At 53.3% G+C, this 16,694-nt stretch overlaps 1 protein-coding gene across 3 annotated transcripts in view; it reads right to left on the minus strand.

Annotated features, from left to right (window-relative positions):
* Positions 1-276: 276 nt before the first annotated feature.
* Positions 277-16,694, minus strand: part of SAE1 (SUMO1 activating enzyme subunit 1) — a 28,462-nt gene continuing 12,044 nt past the window's right edge. For all 3 annotated transcript variants that reach the window (XM_083516313.1, XM_083516312.1, XM_083516314.1), the window contains 8 exons: positions 13,930-14,041; positions 8,491-8,664; positions 7,785-7,927; positions 7,419-7,518; positions 4,860-4,965; positions 1,686-1,830; positions 828-897; positions 277-561 (listed from right to left, as the gene is read on the minus strand). In XM_083516313.1, coding sequence (XP_083372439.1) covers positions 469-561; positions 828-897; positions 1,686-1,830; positions 4,860-4,965; positions 7,419-7,518; positions 7,785-7,927; positions 8,491-8,664; positions 13,930-14,010 — 912 coding nt within the window. In that variant the 5' untranslated portion in view covers positions 14,011-14,041 and the 3' untranslated portion in view covers positions 277-468. The remainder of the gene's footprint in view (positions 562-827; positions 898-1,685; positions 1,831-4,859; positions 4,966-7,418; positions 7,519-7,784; positions 7,928-8,490; positions 8,665-13,929; positions 14,042-16,694) is intronic.

The raw sequence follows: 16,694 nt of genomic DNA on the forward strand, positions 1-16,694 counted from the left end.
CCCACCCTCCCCTGATGCCGCGCCAGGAACAGAGGCCCGTGCTGAGAGTCCCGTGCCCGGCTCTGCCAAGCCACAGAAGAGCACCTGGCCAGGTTAGCAGGGGGACCACCTTCAGCCCCGACAGCTGCTGGGCACAGGCCATCGCCTTGCCCCCAAACCACCTCCCATGCCCAGCTAGGCAAGAATAGGCCAGGGCAAACAGGAACAGAGGGGGTCCCCCACCCCTCTCCATTTAAGGACCCATAGGCTCCAGTCAAACGCGCTGCAGGAGAGAAATGGTACTAAAAAAAGTTTATTGACTGCTAAAGTAACACACACACACCCCCCCCTTCGTGGCAAGGCAGGAAGGGGGGCATCAGCAACAGCCCCCCCTCTCCCAAGGCCAGAGGTGTCACAGAGGGAAGATCCTCATGGGGCTGTGGGCAGCTGGTCCAGGACTACCAAGGGCTCTGGGGTTGCGGCCCAGGCTCAGTTGGGGGTCAGGCACTCCACCATCCCGTTGCCCCTCATGCCGTCAAAGAAGAAGAAGTTGTTGAGGGGAGCGTCCCGCTGAGAGAGGGCCTGGAGAAGAGGGGGGAAGGCAGCGTGAGCAGAGAGGCAGAGCTGGGTGGGGAAAGAGGGGGCCCGGAAGACCCATGCTGCCAGGGCCCAGGGAGGGCCAAGGGGGCAGCCAGTGTCCTCCCCCTCTTCTCTTCAGGAATGTTCACAGCTGGGGGGCAGGGGGAAGAGACACCAGATATGGCCTGCAGCTGTGCTGCCTGTGGGTGGGGCCGCAAGCAAGAGCCGCTCCCCCCGCCCCGTGGGGAATCCAGGGCCACGGGCCTCACCTTGACCACCTCCTGGCCCAGCACTCCTCCGACCACAGCGCAGACGGGAGCCACTTCGGAGCAGCAGGAGCTGAGAGAGAAAAAGGGGTGTGTCGGAGGGGGGGCCCTGTGGAAACATCTCTTTGCGGAGCCCCCACAGAAGCAACATGCCAAGGGGAGCGTTTTCGGCAGAGGGCAGCCACAGCCCCGTGTAGTCGGGGCAACCCAATCCCGGCCTGGTGTTGTCCGTGGGCATTCCACACAGTCCTGAGGGGACTGGGCAGGCTGCCCCCCTCCCATGCTCCAGACAGCCTTGCTAAACATAGTCCCCAGCCACCCCCTCCCCACATTCTTCCTCTCCAAACATTCTCGTTACCCCTGGTGGGTCGCAGGCAGAGACATGCCAATGTGGTGGGGGGCTCAGAAGCCTCGCCTGAGGGGCACAAGAGGGCCTTCCACTGCCCCTCCCTCCAGGAGGAAAGAAGCCGTCGCTCCCCCCCCCCAAGGTCACAGAGCTGCCCCCTCCATCCCCACAAGCAGCAGTGCAGCACTGCGGCACCCGGGATTGCCCAGCAACTTCAGGATTAACGGCAGCCGCTCCCTCAGCCACGTGGAGCGGAATGGCCAGCGCTCAGAAGAGCCCGGCAGCTGCAGGCAGGACATGCCAGTCCCTGCTCTGGCCCTGCAGACCCACAGGAGCCTTCAGAGGGTCCGGCCAGCCCTCCCAGAGAAGGAGGAGACCAGGGTGGTCCTGCCAGGGTTGAGCCACAGCCCTTCCCAAAACACTGGACCTGGGGGACATAGGGCCAACTCAGGGGAGCAGCAAAGCCTAGTGGTGGGGGTCCGTCCTCAGGGGTTCCTCAAGGGGCCGCCACCCACCTGGCAAAGTCATCCGGAAGCAGGTCAGCCGCGACCCCGAGAGAGGCCAGCACATCTGCGCGCATCTGCAGGAGCACCTCGGCGTCCTCTGAGCAGCTCTGCAGGGAAGGGTCCCGGCCCTTGAGGGTCCGGAATCTCAGGAGCACTGCAAGAGGGGGCGGCAGAAACAGCATCACAACCTGTCGCAGCCGGCTTCCCAAACACCCCCCACCCAGACCCCACACCTTGTCTGCTGGGCCCTGTGGGGGGCAGGTTCACATCCAAATGACCAGTCTCCCTTGGCTTGGGTGGGCAATGAGACCCCTTCTCATGAATCCCAGGGGCGGCCACCTCCAGAGCCCCCCGCCACCCAGATGGGTATGTGGGGGGCAAAGAACATGTAGACGGTCCTGTTTGTGCCCAGTGCCCAGCCCACTTGCTCCCGAAGGCCAAGGCAGCTCCTCCAAGGGCCAGCAGGCAGCCTCTCCCTCCTCCGCAGGGCTGCTCTCTGGAGGCCCCCTTTACACCCCCGGAAGGAAAGGCCTCCAGTCTCAGAGGCTGCGCATGGGTTCAGCCAAGGCAAAGCAAGAGCAATCTGCTTAGCGCTCGGTTGCACGTGCGCCAGAGCCCGCAGCTAAGTAGGTCCGCTTCTCCCACCCGATGATGGGAAGGGACAGCAATCCTGTTCCGTTCCTTTAGGGATCTCTCTGGTGCACAGGATCTCGGCAGGATTACTTTCCCTCCGTATCAGCTGATGTGTGTGTTGGGGGAGGGAATGCTTCCCTCTTAAAGGAGACACCTTCCAAAGGAGGGGAAGCTGTTTCAAAGGGCACTTTGCAAAGTCACAGCCCCACCCACCCACCAAATTTGGCTGGCGGATGCACCAAGGTCAGACCTGGCCTCAGGCAAAGCCCCGCCCAACAGCAAACACAGCCTACTGGGCCCGCCCAAATCCTTCCTTGCCCTGCTGGAAGAGAAGTGAGATCACCCAGCAAGGATAGGTCAGCCAAGCCAGAGCCACAGGGGCCAAGGGGCAGCTGCTGATGTTGCAGAAGAATGAATCGGGATTAAATACGACCATCACAGATTGGAGAGCTGGGCCCAAAGCAGCAGAAGGAATCTCAAAGAGGACAAATGTCAGGTTTTGCACTTAGGCAGGAAGAACCAGCTGCACCAATATAGGATGGGGGGGGGGCACCTGGCTTACTCTTGGAAAGGATCTGGGGTCTTGGTGGACCACAGGCTGAACATGAGTCCACAGGGTGAGGCAGCAGCAAAAAAGCCCAAATGCTACAAGTCCAGATCAAGGGAAGTCATAGTCCCACTCTATTCTGCCTTGGTCAGACCACACATGGGACACTGTGTCTAGTTCTGGGCGCCACAATTTGAGGATATTGACAAGCTGGAACATGTGCAGAGGAGGGCAACCCAGATGATCAAGGGTCAGGAAACCAAGCCTGATGGGGAACGGTTGAGGGTGTTGGGTATGTTTAGCCTGGTAAGAGACTGAGATGGAGATATGAGATCCATCGTGAAGTATCTCAAGGGCTGTCACATGGAAGAGGGAGCAAGCTTGTTTTCTGCTGCTGCTCTGGAACGTAGGACCTGAACCGATGGAGTCAAATGATAAGAAAGGAGATTCCAACTGAACATCAGGAAGAACTCTCTGAGAGTAAAAGCTGTTTGTCAGTGGAATGAACTCCCTTGGGAGGTAGTGGACTCTCCTTCCTTGGAGGTTTTGAAGCAGAGTTTGGATGACCACCTGCCATGCATGCTCGAGATGAGATTACTTCATTGCAGGGGGTTGGACTAGATGACCCTCAAGGTCCCCTGCCAGCTGTAAAATCCTATAATTCTGTGATAGCAAAGCCTCACTGGCACCCCAGAAACAGAACTCCAGGGTGGCAGGAAGAGGGGACTGGCTAACCCCGCTGCTGTTATCCCAAGTTCTCACAATCCTCAATTACTATATATATATACACAGGCCAGAAGCTGGCAGCAACACCAACTGGCCCTCCGAGGAAATGGCCCACCTCCTGATGCCCTCATACTCTGAGACCAGGTGGCCCTTGCCAGCCCAATGAAGCTGGCAGCAACAGCCCACGTAGTTCCCTGTCCAAACATGCCATTGCTGCCGCCTCCCCCCCGACCCCCCTCAAACACTGATTAATTCAGAATTCCTCCACTTTGTGTAGCTAAACCCCAAGATGCAAGAATCTCATTGCACTGATGCCAAGCATTAGTAGAATAGCAGCAGCAGCAGGAATCGCAGAATAGGGGAATTGAAAGGGACCCTAAGGGTCATCTAGTCCAACCCCCTGCCACGCAGGAATCCAAGCTGATAGGAGGGAAGGGAAGGCACTGTGTTTTAGAGAAGCCAAGGAAGCAGACGAGAAGCTAGGGGGAAATCTCCCCTGAGGAACTTCCTCTCCTGGTGGGGTTCTTGACAAGCCCTCCCTCCCGCTGCCCTGGGACTGTCTCAGCACTCTCCCCTTTGCGAAGGCCCAAGAGGGGCTGCCTGTGCACACCAGGCCCACACAAAGGCCTTGAAGCTCCCCCCATTGGGGACGGGGAGGGGAAACCGTGAGGGCAAAGGAGAAAAATGAGCTTCAGAAGCGACACGGACTGGAGCGAGACCAGGACACAAAGCAGCTCTTTGATTTGTGCAATCCAGAGATGCTGCCCCAAGAACTAGGCCTCTTACCCAGAGCAAGGCTGATCAATAAGGACACACACGAAGCCCCGCTGGCTGGCAAGAGGGCTCCCACTTCCTCCTCCCTGGACGGTGGCAAGGGCAGAGCGCCTGCTGCGTGGAGCCCGGCAGCCTTGCCCTGGCAGGGAACCAGGTGGAGCCCATGGCTGCCCACCCCCCGCAGGCCCCGCTGAAGAGAGCCGGGTCCTTGTGCCACTAAGCAGATTTGTCCCAGGGATGAATGCCGGGCCTGTTCCAGAGACAGCCCCCCAAGCCCCTCTGCCCCCCACTCAGCTGCACACGGGGGGTAGGACTCTCCTTGGGAGCGCAAGGGGCTCACGTGCCGGCAAGCGGGACACAGCTTCATTGTCTGCTGGCGACCAGGAGTCATGTGGGCCCAAGAGCAGTCAGGTGACCAGCTGCAACACCAACTGCCCTCCTGCTCACACACACTCCCCCCCCCCCATAAAGGCTCCCGCTGGCCTCCAAAGGGAGCATCTCACCTTGAAGAAGGAAGTAGTCGGGGGCCGTGCGCTTCAGGGCAGCCTTGGCCTTCTCGCCGCTCCAGTCGACAGTCAAGGCCTCTTTCAGGAGGCAGAAATTCACACACTGGGGGGAGAGGACAGAGAGCCCCACCAGGGTCATGTGTACAGCTGCCCGGCTTAGCCACCAAGGGATGCCCCTTCCAGCAGCTCATGGCAGCCACATTCCCTCTTCCTCCCGTTATGGCTGCTTTCGGTGGCACAGCCATTGTTTTCAGCATTAAGAGAGCAGGTGCTCCCTTTCTGTTCTCCTTTTTCACAGTTGCTCCTTCTGAACGGCCCGGCTCCCCCACAGCAAAGGGTGGGAGGTTGAGGAATGGCATTTGGGCAGGAAAAGCAGGCTGGACCCCTCGCAACCCCGGGAAGGTTGCTGAGTAGTGGTGGGAGGCACCGGCTGGGAAGAAGGCTCAGCGCCTGGGGCGTGGTGGCGGGACAATGATGCCTGGTCAGAGGGAGAAGAGGGGGCAGATGGGGAGGAGGAGGGCCGCAAGCTGAAGAGGCAACAGGGTTTAGTGAGCAGGAAGAGGCTGTGGCAGAGAGCAGGCCAGGATCAGAGGCAGGTTGCTGGAGAAGCCAGGGGGTCTCTCCCTCCTGCTGTGACCAGCTCCCCTCCCCGCTAGTCTCCTAGAAGCCAAAGAGGCATGAAGAAGGCAGAACAAAGGCCGGCAAGAAGAAGGGACTCCCCTGTGGGAAGGCAGGGGTCTCCAGTCCTTGAAATTGCCTCACTGGGGCAAGATCTACCGGGAGGAGATCTACCAGGAGGCCTGGCCTCCTGAGCTGTTTGAGAGTGAACTTCACTGGCACTGTGTGAGTTATCGCTGGCTTGATCCTGACACCCCCCCCCCCGGGGCAGGGGGCTGAGGAAAGGTGGGGCCTGATCTGACAAGCAGCAAGGAGAGCCGCCTCCTGACGCCACGCTGGGCCAACTCATGACTTAGAAAGTGCTTCCTGCCTATTCAGGAAGGGGCTGTGGGGCTGCTAGGATGCACACAGAAACCGCCAGGGGCAGCTCAGTTGCACAAAGGCACCAGGAATGGGGAGCAGAGCTCTGCAAGAGAGCAGCCCAATCTGATCTCTGGAGGCCATGACCTGTGAAGTGGATGAAAGAGGCAAGAAGCAGCCGTTGGAGCTCTGAGCTGTGCCTGACACTCTGGCCTCCATCCTCCAATACCTGCGGTGGTATAACCAGGTGAGAACCACTAGGAGGCTGCACATCTGGCAGCCCACATGGAGGCTTGGTTTGAGGAGAGGAGATGGCAGCTGCTTTGCCCCTCTCCAGCCGGGGTTTGGCTTATCTATGCTATCAGAAGCCAGGCTCAGGGCTTGGCTGTCCTTTACAAACCTGGGTCACAGCCCAGGGGGAAAAGCAAAGCAGCTGTGATCTCCTCTGTTGGGAGCTTCACTAAGCCACGGTGTTGCTTAAACTAGTAGCCCATAGTTTCTGAGCTAGCTTGCCATGCTAGCTCAGAACTGGCAGGTTTATGTATCTAAAAGACATAGAACTGGCCAGAAACCTGGTTTCTGCCTCTTCAGTTGTAGAAAGAGGCTTCAGAAATCCATGGGCGCGGACTGGAGATGGCTTAGATTATGAATGGCCCGGGCACTGACCGCGGTGTTTGCTAACAGACAACTATCAATGAACCACCAGTTCTTTATTTGTTACAATTAATAACCCATCCTTTCTCTTGGAGGACCCCAGACAACCACGTGCACCCACCCTCACCACCGCAGCCCCACCCCTCTCACACAGCCCACCACTTCCGGGGGCCTCCCTGCCCCTCCCTAAGGAAGAATCCCAAAATGCTTCCAAGATATCAACCCTAGAACCCTAGCTATATAGGGCAGAGGCAAGTTGACTCAATAGGCCTTCTCTGCTCCAGTCAGAGTCTGCCCAGCCCAGCTGAAGCGCAGAGCTTCCCGGAAGGATCAGTCCTTTCAATGCACTCAGGACCCAGAGGGGCCTTGCTTTTGTCCATATAGTGAGCAGCAGGACTCAACATCCTTTATCGTTTTGCACAGAGGCATTAACCTGATGCAGAGGCCATGATCTGCCCAATGGCAGGGCTAGATGGGGTTTCCACATGAGGCTCATTTACCCCCTGAACTATTCCTTCTCATCTCGGCATCTTTTAATTCAGGGATAGGGCAGCTGTGATGCTGAGACTCCGATGGTCAGGAACAAGGGGAATTCTAGTCCAACACCACCTGAAAGGCCACATGGTCCCCACCCGGCTCTTAGGGGAAGGGGAAGGCTGGGACGGTGAGCTTGTCTGGAGCCCAAGCAAAGAACGAGAAGCCCCTGACAGACTGAGAGGGCTGCACTGGGGCAACGGGAGACCTGCCTGAGGGAGAGGGAAGAGGAGGAGAAAAGGCAGACTCAGCTCAGAGGGGTTTTGGGGATGAAGACCAGGAATGCAGCCATGTGGCCACTGCGTTATGTGGCGTTGGGGGGGGGGGAGCAAGGCACAGACCCGCTCCTGCCTCTGTTCCAACTGGCCAGAGAGCTCTCCCAGCACGCACCTTCTTCACCAGCGTGGTCTCTGTGAAGTCCAGCTTGGCTTTCTTTGCGTCCGGTCCATCCTCCACTCCCTGGCTGGCTTTGGCAACTTTTGTCTTCTCTCTGCAAGGCACGGAAGCAAATTAGCACTGCGGCCCCCTCCCCTCCGGCCAGTGGAGGACCCCTGCTCCACAGCGGCCTGAGTTTCAACTGGTTAAGAGTCGGTTAAGAGAGGAACCTGGACAGTGGGCAAGGGATGTCTCTCGGGCTCCCTCCAGTGGCCAAACTCCAGGGAGGTTTCCCCAAGCAGCACCTGACAGGCCTACAGTCCCCCCCCCCCCAACGAAGGGCACTTCCCAGCCCCATTCCCAGCTCCCAGGCAGACTCACTCCACAAATTCGTGCTCGCCCAAGTTGGCAAACATGTAGCCGTGGTAGCCAAAGACGTCTCCCGCAAAGAACTTGACACCGTTCTTGTGGCATATTTGGTCAATCTTCACCAGGACTTCCTGGGAGCAGCACGTCACGCAGACCTGGAAGGCGAAAGCCCCGGGGCCAGAGGGCAGCTGCCTGAGCATATTATTCAAATTGTTTATTTAATTTGTATGCTGCTCTTCGTTCAATGATTACAGGGCAGCTTACGACAGAAAAACACAAAATGCAGAACATAATATATAAAAAACCCAATAGCCGCTCTGTACAGACACAGTTTCAAAGGCCACAGATTTCATCAGCCCCAAAGAGGAACCTTTTCACCCGGCGCCTGGAGCTGTCAGGCGAACCTTACTGGGGACGGCATTCCACAAACAGGGAGCCACTGCAGAAAAGGCCTCCTTCTCATGTCGCCCCCCTCCAGACCTCTCCTCTAGCTCAGGCTGCCAAGGGGCCTATGGGACAGAGACTTTCCAAGAAAGGCCAGAAAAGGCCTTCACTGTCATCTCCTCTCTCCAACATGCCGGCCGGCCTCTGCTTTAAGACCCCCTCGGACAGCACCAGAGAGGGCAATCTGGGAGCAGAGGCGTTGTGAAAATGGTGGCCCACCGAGGCCACTCACTCGGACTGCCTCCCCTCGCTGGCTTCTCCCGCCAGAACTTACCACATCAAAGTGGGTGAAGAACTCCTCGGGCTTCTGCTCGACGTTCCCAGGGTCCGCTTTCACGTCCACCATGGGGTTGAGGTCCTGAGCCCGTTCCAGCGAGGCTTCCGCCCTGTTCTTGCCCAGGGACCCCCCAGGGATCAGAAACTGAGCTTGCGTATCTTCCGGCGACACCTGGGAGGGGAGAAGGAAGTAATCAGAGCAGGGCAAAATCCCAGGCCTCCTGGGATAAACAGCAGCACCAGGACAACTCACCTGAAGCCACACCTGAAGCCACACAGCAAAAGGTTTTGTTTACTTATTGCATCTACATCCCACCTCTTCCTCTAAGGAGCTCAAAGTGGTGCACATGGTTCTTCCCGTCCTACAACAACCCTGTGAGGTAGGAACTTCTACCAGGGACTTCTAGCAATTTATCTCTGGAAAGCAGAACCACGGGAGGGAAGAAAGATCTCAGTGTGGCTCATTTGCATGAAAATGCAAGCTAAAAAGCCACGGGAGGAAAGAAGGGGAAGAAGACGAGGGGGTATTGCTGCCCTTTACTATTATTATATTAAGTAACTGGAGTTTTATGGTTTAAACTGCTCTGTGGTCTCTTGATGAAGGGTGGTCTATAAAGTTAATAAATATTAATAGTAGTAGTAGTAACCACAGGGCCTCCTGTTCCAAGCTCATTTCATTCACTTCTTTAGGTTCAAGGATGCCTAAAAGGTTCCCGTCCCCATTTTATCCTAACAACAACAACACAGTAAAGCAGACAAAGCTAAAGCACAGTGATTGAGCCCAGGCGGCCCCATGAGCTTCGTGGCTGAGTGAGGGTTTAAAAGTGGGGCTCCCTTGCTGCAGTCCTGGGTTCTGCCATTTATTATCAAATTTGTCTATTGCTCCTCTTCTGTAGATTTCAGGGTGGTTCGTTTACATGAAAATGCAAGCTAAAAAACGCAAAATACGTAACAAAAACAAGAACCAAAACAAGCTAACAACCCCTCCCCCAACACATGTAAAATAGTATCAGATGTTAATCAGCCCAAGGCCTGGTGGAAGAAGGTTTTTACCTGGCACCAAAAGGTGTATTCTGAAGGTGCCAAGCGAGCCAGCCCATTACCGAGGGAAGACACCAGCCCAGCACTTCCACGGATGTAAAGAGAAGTAGAGCTACGTGTCATCAGCATATTGCTGACAACCCCAAACCTCTGGATCAGGTTTCCTCAACCTCGGCCCTCCAGTTGTTTTGAGACTGCAGTTCCCATCATCCCTGACCATTGGTCCTGCTAGCTAAGGATCATGGGAGTTGTAGGCCAAAAGGACCTGGAGGGCCAAGGCTGAGGAAGCCTGCTCTGGATAATCCCACTCAAGAGGTTTCATGTTAAACAGCACAGGGGATAAAATCAGACCCTGAGGAATCCCACATTGAAGGCTCCATTGGAGCAAAGAACGCTCCCCCAGCAGCACCCTCTGGGAACAACCATTGAAGCAGGACTGGAACCACCGCAAATAGGTGCCAGCCACCCTGAACTTGGACAGCCGCTCCAGAAGGATTCTTTCTACTTTGGTGATCCTTCATAGCTGAGCAAGATTGTCTTCCATGAACACAGCCTTAACAGTGAGTCCGTAAGTGACTGGAGCCAATTCTGGATCCACATGTCCTTCCACACTGGGGACATTGGTTTCCAGGCGGGAGTTGGTCCCAGTGTGGATTTGCCAAGTGTGCCTTCCTCTTCACACGTTTCTCCCTTGCGTCCTGAGTTCAAGTGTCTTCAAAGCCCAGGACACCTTTGGTCAAGGCTGTTCTCCAACAGGAGCACTCACAGGCCAGTGTTTCCCAGTTGTCGGTGTTTATACTACATTTTAAAAGGTTTGCCTTGACAGTCTTTAAACCTCTTTTGTTGACCACCAGCATTACGCTTTCCATTTTTAAGTTTGGAATAGAGTAGTTGCTTTGGAAGACAATAGTCAGGCATTCGAACAACATGACCAGTCCAACGAAGTTGATGTTGAAGAATCATTGCTTTGACACTGGTGATCTTTGCTTCTTCCAGTACACTGGCATTAGTTTGCCTGCCTTCGCAAGTGATATGTAAAAATTTTCTGAGACCCTGTTGATGGACTCTTTCAAGGAGTTGGAGATGGCATTTACAAGTGGTCTGTGTTTCCCAAGCCACAGTAAAGTGACTGCCTGGGGTGACCCTACTGGGACCACCTGCTCGAGGACTTTACCCAGGAAGGACAAATGAGTCACTGGTCAGTAGTTACTATGGTATCCCAAAGAATTTCTGCCCCTGACCGTGGAGGCAGAGCGCACACATCCTGGCCAGCAGCCATCAACTGCCTTCTCCTCCACGAATACTTATTGCCTCTGTAGCAAAGGGCTCCTGGTAGGTACCTTTTATATCAAGAGCTTATGTAGCACAAAAGAGGAATGGGGGAGGGAGTTGAATTCAGTTCCGCCACATCCAGGTGGAGCTGAGACCCAGATAAAGCCCCGTCCCATCCAGCTGCACACTCTGGCAAAGCACGTGCCTGGTCTCCCAGCTGCTGCCACTCAATCTGTCCTTAGCGACTGATTTAAGAGCATGGGGTGGGGGGAATCAGGGCTGGCACATTGTTCTCTGGCAGGGCTTCTCTCTCACAGTTCAATGCTGCGCAGGAAGTCAACAGGCTCAGGTTTTTTGTGTGCAAACACAGAATGGGGAAACTTCCAGCTGCTGAAAACTCATGCAGCCATCAGAACCACAGGAGCGACTGAGGAGTTAGAACAGCTTGAGGACTGCTCAAGAAAGGGAAAAGCAGGCTCTCTCTTTGCTGTTTTCTCTGAGGGGACTATATGTGCTGGCTATGTACTCTGGCTCTCCCCACCCTGACCCTTGCACACTTCCTTCTCTACAAATTCTTGCTCATCCTCTGGCTAAGAGGCCAGTTTGCATCCTCATTTCAGTGTGAAGGAGCTCCACCTTGTGGCCCAAAGTCGCAAGCGTTTCTCGTGTAGTGGGAAAGTTAAGCCTGCTTTCCACACCCGAAACTTACACAGGGGCAGTGCTTCCCCCCCAAAAAAAATGTTTAGGGGTACGCTCATTTTGACTCAAGAAAATCACCATTTTATAGTTCAAATCACAAAAAATAAATACGGTAAATGGACAAAAGTACAAAGATTCACAAAATGTTTAGGGGTATGCGCACCCCCAGAAAAAGCACCACAAAGGGGTGACATGCCAGGGGTTTGTGTGCAAAGGCAAAATCATGCAAAGTCAGGAAGACCCCCAGAACGGCCCTGCCACAGGTCCATCCTTACCTTGCTGGACTCTGGAAACTGTGGGAGGCTCCTGCAAGATCTCACAGAGCCCCCCGACATCTTGCAAAAGCACCTCAGGATATTGCAGCAGGCCCTCACAGCCTTCCAGAGGCCTCATGCAACCTTCCCAGAGCCTGACAAACAAGGCGGAGGTCTAAGAAACTCTTTGTGCAGCAGGAGAACCCAGAACAGAAAGAGCTTCTAAAACCCTCTGGCGTTACTTATAGGGCTCCAGGAAGGTTGAGAGATCTTGGTTGAGAGGTTGAGAGCCCCTTCTAACTGTCTCGCACCCACCCACCTTCACTCCCCATTTCTTATTTGTTTTCCTGCCACCCATGCAAGGTGCAATCACATAAGTAAATCACAAGTTAAATTGGGGGTCTACTGTACTTATCTAATCAAAATATCTCCCCCTCCAAATGCTTTCCCCCTCATGCCTATTTTGTTGTTGTTACTGATTTCTAAAGTCTTTGAACCTCCAGATTTTTTCAATACTTGATTTACACCTGATTACAAGCATCTCTCCTCTGGGGAAAGTGTATTTCTAGACTGATTTGTGTTGTATTCTGTGTTAGTCGTCCTCAAGAGAAGACCCACTTAAATTAAAGTTCTCAAGCTACAGCCAATGATTTCAATGGCTCTACTCCAAGAAGGACTAACACCCTCAGTAGAACGAATGTCGGCAGCAGCCCTTCATTGGCAGAAAATACGCACAAGGAAAGGTTGTGGCTGGTGCCACCAGGAAGAGACTGGGCGGGAAATGCCACAGGAGAAACGCCACAGGAGCCCTGAAGACTGAGAGCCAGCGGGCAGAGTGGTTAGTGTCAGACTAGGACCTGGGAGAGCAGGGTCCAAACCCTCATCTGGTCATGAAGCTTGCTGGGTAACCTTGGGCCACTCACTCACAAGGCCTAACCCACCTCACAGGCAGAGAAACCAGTAGGAGAACACTTCAGCCTCCCAGGACATTCAATACAGGATCTCAAAGCAGCTGTCTTATTACAAAAGAATTTCAGAAACAGACTTGAAAGAGAAGTCGCTGAATTACAACTTATTACTAAACTGAAAGCTATGGAGAGCCCTGGATTCTTGTCTCACTACACGTGCTAAAGCTATTTTTGGTCATCTGCATACTATCCCTTGCTTTTTCCCGTAGGACTAATTGCAGTTTTTACATGAATAGAATCTGTCCTTTTATTTAAAATGCATCTCTGGGTTATTTGTGGGGCATAGGAATTCGTTCTTTTTTCCTTTTTCTAAATATAGTCTGGCCCCCACGGGGTCTGAGGGCCAGTGGCCTCAGGGATCCCAAGCAAGGACATTCCTTTCTTGAGAAAGTCTCCATCTCCCGGCTTGCGACATACAACCCTCTCCTCGCCACATATGCGCTCTCTGTGGGGCTTCCCTTGCGCTTGATCTGGAGGCCGCAGTTGGCGCAGAATGCTGCAGCACGACTGCTGACAAGAGTGAGGCCTTGAGGGGAAAAAGACCCCCGTGCTCAGAGATCTGCACTGGCTGCCCATTTGCTACCAGACTGAGTTCAAGGTGTTACGACCAGTATATGAAGCCCTTAAGGACGTGGGACCACTTATTTGTGAGATCACCTTGCCCCCGTGGGCCCACTCAACTGCTTCGATTGAAAGAACTGGCACTCCTACAGGTGCCACATAATACTTGTTCTGCGTTTGTAAGAACTCAGTCATTTAGTGAGGCGGCCCCATTTTGGAACTCCCTGCCTATTGACATCAAACCCTCGCTGTATTCTTTTCGGCATCTGCCAAAAACATAATTGTTTAGACAAACCTACCCAGATCTTTGGAAAGTTGAAGTGAGTTTTAATTTGTTTCAATCTATCGTTGTTTTAAACTTTTTGTGTGTTTTAAATGATGGCTGTAATTTTTTGTAGGGTAAATTTTATCATCTTTTCTGTAAACCGCTTTCAGGCTCCCCCCCCCCCCCCCGGTAATCAAGCAGTGTTTAAATTTCATGAAATAAATAATTTTATGGACACGTGCTTTTGAGTACCAAGGGGCAAGCTCACGCATATCCTATTTCCCATTCCAGGACCAGGGGACACACAGGGCGGCAACAGGAAGCCCAAGGGAGGGCCCCCCCCCGGCCCCGCTCCTGGCCCCTGGGGCAAGACTCACCTGCTGATGGTCAAGCATCGTCAGGGCTTTGACTCCTGCCAGGATTAGGTTCTTGGCCACTTCTGCCCCCAAGCCTTTCATGCCCACCAGCAGCACCCGAGACGCCCGCAGGCTGCAGAAGACAAGAGGAAGCCATCAGTGTCCCGATGCCCAAGCAGGGCCTCCAGGAGGCAGAAAGGAGGCAGTTCAGCCCCCCCCCCCGCACAAGATGCTGTCAAGAGGAAGTGGCCCAGGGTGGAGATGAAAGGGTTAATCCAAGGCCAGCGGACAGGATCCTTTTGCCAAATGATCAAATTAACCTGACGGGTTTTGATCTTCAAAGCTCTGAAAAGAGCTAGATTACCCCGGGGGTTCTAATGGCAAATTTTATCCCTTCTATTCCTTGTTTTTATTGCAGCTTTTCTCTCCTCTCTTTGCTGTTCTAATCCAAAGAGGTTGCAACGAGAAAATGGCAGTAGGTGTTGCTGAGGGTGATATTTATAATTAGAATCATAGAATGGAAGGGGTCCCGGGGGCCATCTAGTCCAACCCCCTGCAATGCAGGAATCTCAGCTGAAGAATCCCTGACAGATGGTCATTCAAATCTATGCCTAAAATCCTCCAAGTGGTCACCTTGCTTATTGGAGTAAAGGGGGTTGCCCCTCACTCCCATCTCCTCCCCTCTTGAATTTCCCCAAATGCCAACCTCCAGAGATGATTATGCAGTGATTTATGATAGCCAGGGAGAATCCTGGTATCACACTCCCCCTTTGAAAAGAGGGAGATTAAATGGAATAAACCTCACTGGCAGTTGCTCTGAAGGAGCCACTCCTCACATGGAGACAAGTTGCTCTTTGCGGATGAGGAGCGTCTGGGTGAGAAGAACTGCCATTGGGCCCTTCAGGGTAGCTCTTAAGGCAGGGGGAGGCAAACTAAGGCCTGGGGGCCGGATCCAGCCCAACTGCCTTCTCAATCTGGCCCACGGACGGTCTGGGAATCAGAGTGTTTTTACATGAGTAGCATGTGTCCTTTTATTGAAAATGCACCTCTGGTTTATTTGTGGGGCATAGGAATTAGTTCATTCACACCCCCATATAGTCTGGCCCCCACAAGGTCTGAGGGACAGTGGACCAGCCCCCTGCTGAAAAAGTTTGCTGGCCCCTGTCTTAAGGCATCAGCTCAGCAAAACCTCCCTTCTATTTTTGAGGCGGGAACTAATTACGACTGAGGCGACCGATCTGCCTCTTGCCCAGGACGCAAATTGGCTGCTGGCATAATAAGAGACATTAATTAACAGGCTGAAGAACAAAAGCAAAAAGCTTATCTTAATTATCAATCAACCCCATTGATTGTTGGTATTGCGCAGCGATTATTGGCTAAGCGATTGCAAGAGATCAGAATGAAGAAGGTGCGCAGAATGAGGAAGGAAAAGAGATCAGAGAAATGCCAGGCTGAAGAATCCATAGGACCTGGGGGGGGGGGGCACCGACCGAGATGTGCCTGAAAATGAGAGTGGAATGGAAAAGAGGGAGATGGCAGAGGATGGAAGGGAGAGGCGTGGAGGACTGGAACAGATCAAGGAGGAGAGAAATGGAACAGAGGACAGAAAAAAACATGAAGGAACCTTCTGAGGTGGCCAAGAGAGAGCTGGGAGAGCAAGGCTCTTGCGTGCAAGTGGAGGAAGACTCAGAGGGATAGGCCACCCAGACTCTGGAAAAAGAAGGGGCGTGGAAGGCGCTTCTTCCTAAATCAAGACAGAAACTCCTAGCCAACAGGAAATGGGACCGGAAGATACGGAATTGGGTATGAACTAATGGACATACAATAAGTAAAGAGTTACGGATCATTATCCTGATAAGGGAACCTCTTGGAGATAAAACTATTATACATTCATACCATGCGTTATGTCCTGCCGCAACCCGGAAGTACCGGAAAGGGTTACTTCCGGGTTTTGCCACTCGCGCCTGCGCAGGTGCTAAATCGCGCCGTGCGCTTGCGCAGACACAGCACTACGAGTTGCAGGCATTTCACGCTACAGACGGGCCTCCGGAACGGATCCCATCCGTAACACGAGGTACCACTGTACTGGAGGAAGACTTTTCTGGATATCTAGGGATAACAACAATGGAAGATCCTCTTTGGGCCTTTTTGCACGCAAAGGAAACTGAACGAACGTGAGGCAACTGAAGACGGAGAAAATGTCATCTAACAGACTAAGGCCTGCAATGAATGGGTGGAATACTTTAAATAACCTGGCTATACCATATTATTCTGTATATAAGGCTAGGTTTCCCCCCCTAAAAATAATGTCAAAAATTGGGGAGGCATCCTAGACACAGATACATCTTCTCCCCCATTTTCTTAAATCAGAGTCCCCCAAAATAGGGGGCATCTTATACATGGGACGTCTTATAGACGGAAAAATACGGTATATCGTGGGCAGATGGAGAATCTAAGGTCCCTGCTACTTCTTTCCTTTATCTCTCTTTTTGATTTTTTAAATGCCACTTTGAATGCTATGTAGCTTTTGTCCTTTATGGGGGACTCATTTTATTTTTGCATTTGGTTTTTTTGTTGCCTTCTAGTTTGGGTTGACAGGAAGGGGATGGAGGAAAGACCAAGAGGCAGCGAAGGCTCCTGTCTTTGTCCCCCCCCCTTCTTTCCTTTTCTATTTTCTAAGTTTTATTTCTATTGTATTCTATGTTGAAAACTTTCCATAAAAAATTCAGATAAGAATCCCACCCCCGATGCGAAGGCAGGCGGACATTTTGAAGGGGCAGCTCTGA

Source organism: Podarcis liolepis, assembly GCF_965112155.1.
Source record: "Podarcis liolepis genome assembly, chromosome: 7".
In the NCBI taxonomy this organism is placed as follows: domain Eukaryota; kingdom Metazoa; phylum Chordata; class Lepidosauria; order Squamata; family Lacertidae; genus Podarcis; species Podarcis liolepis.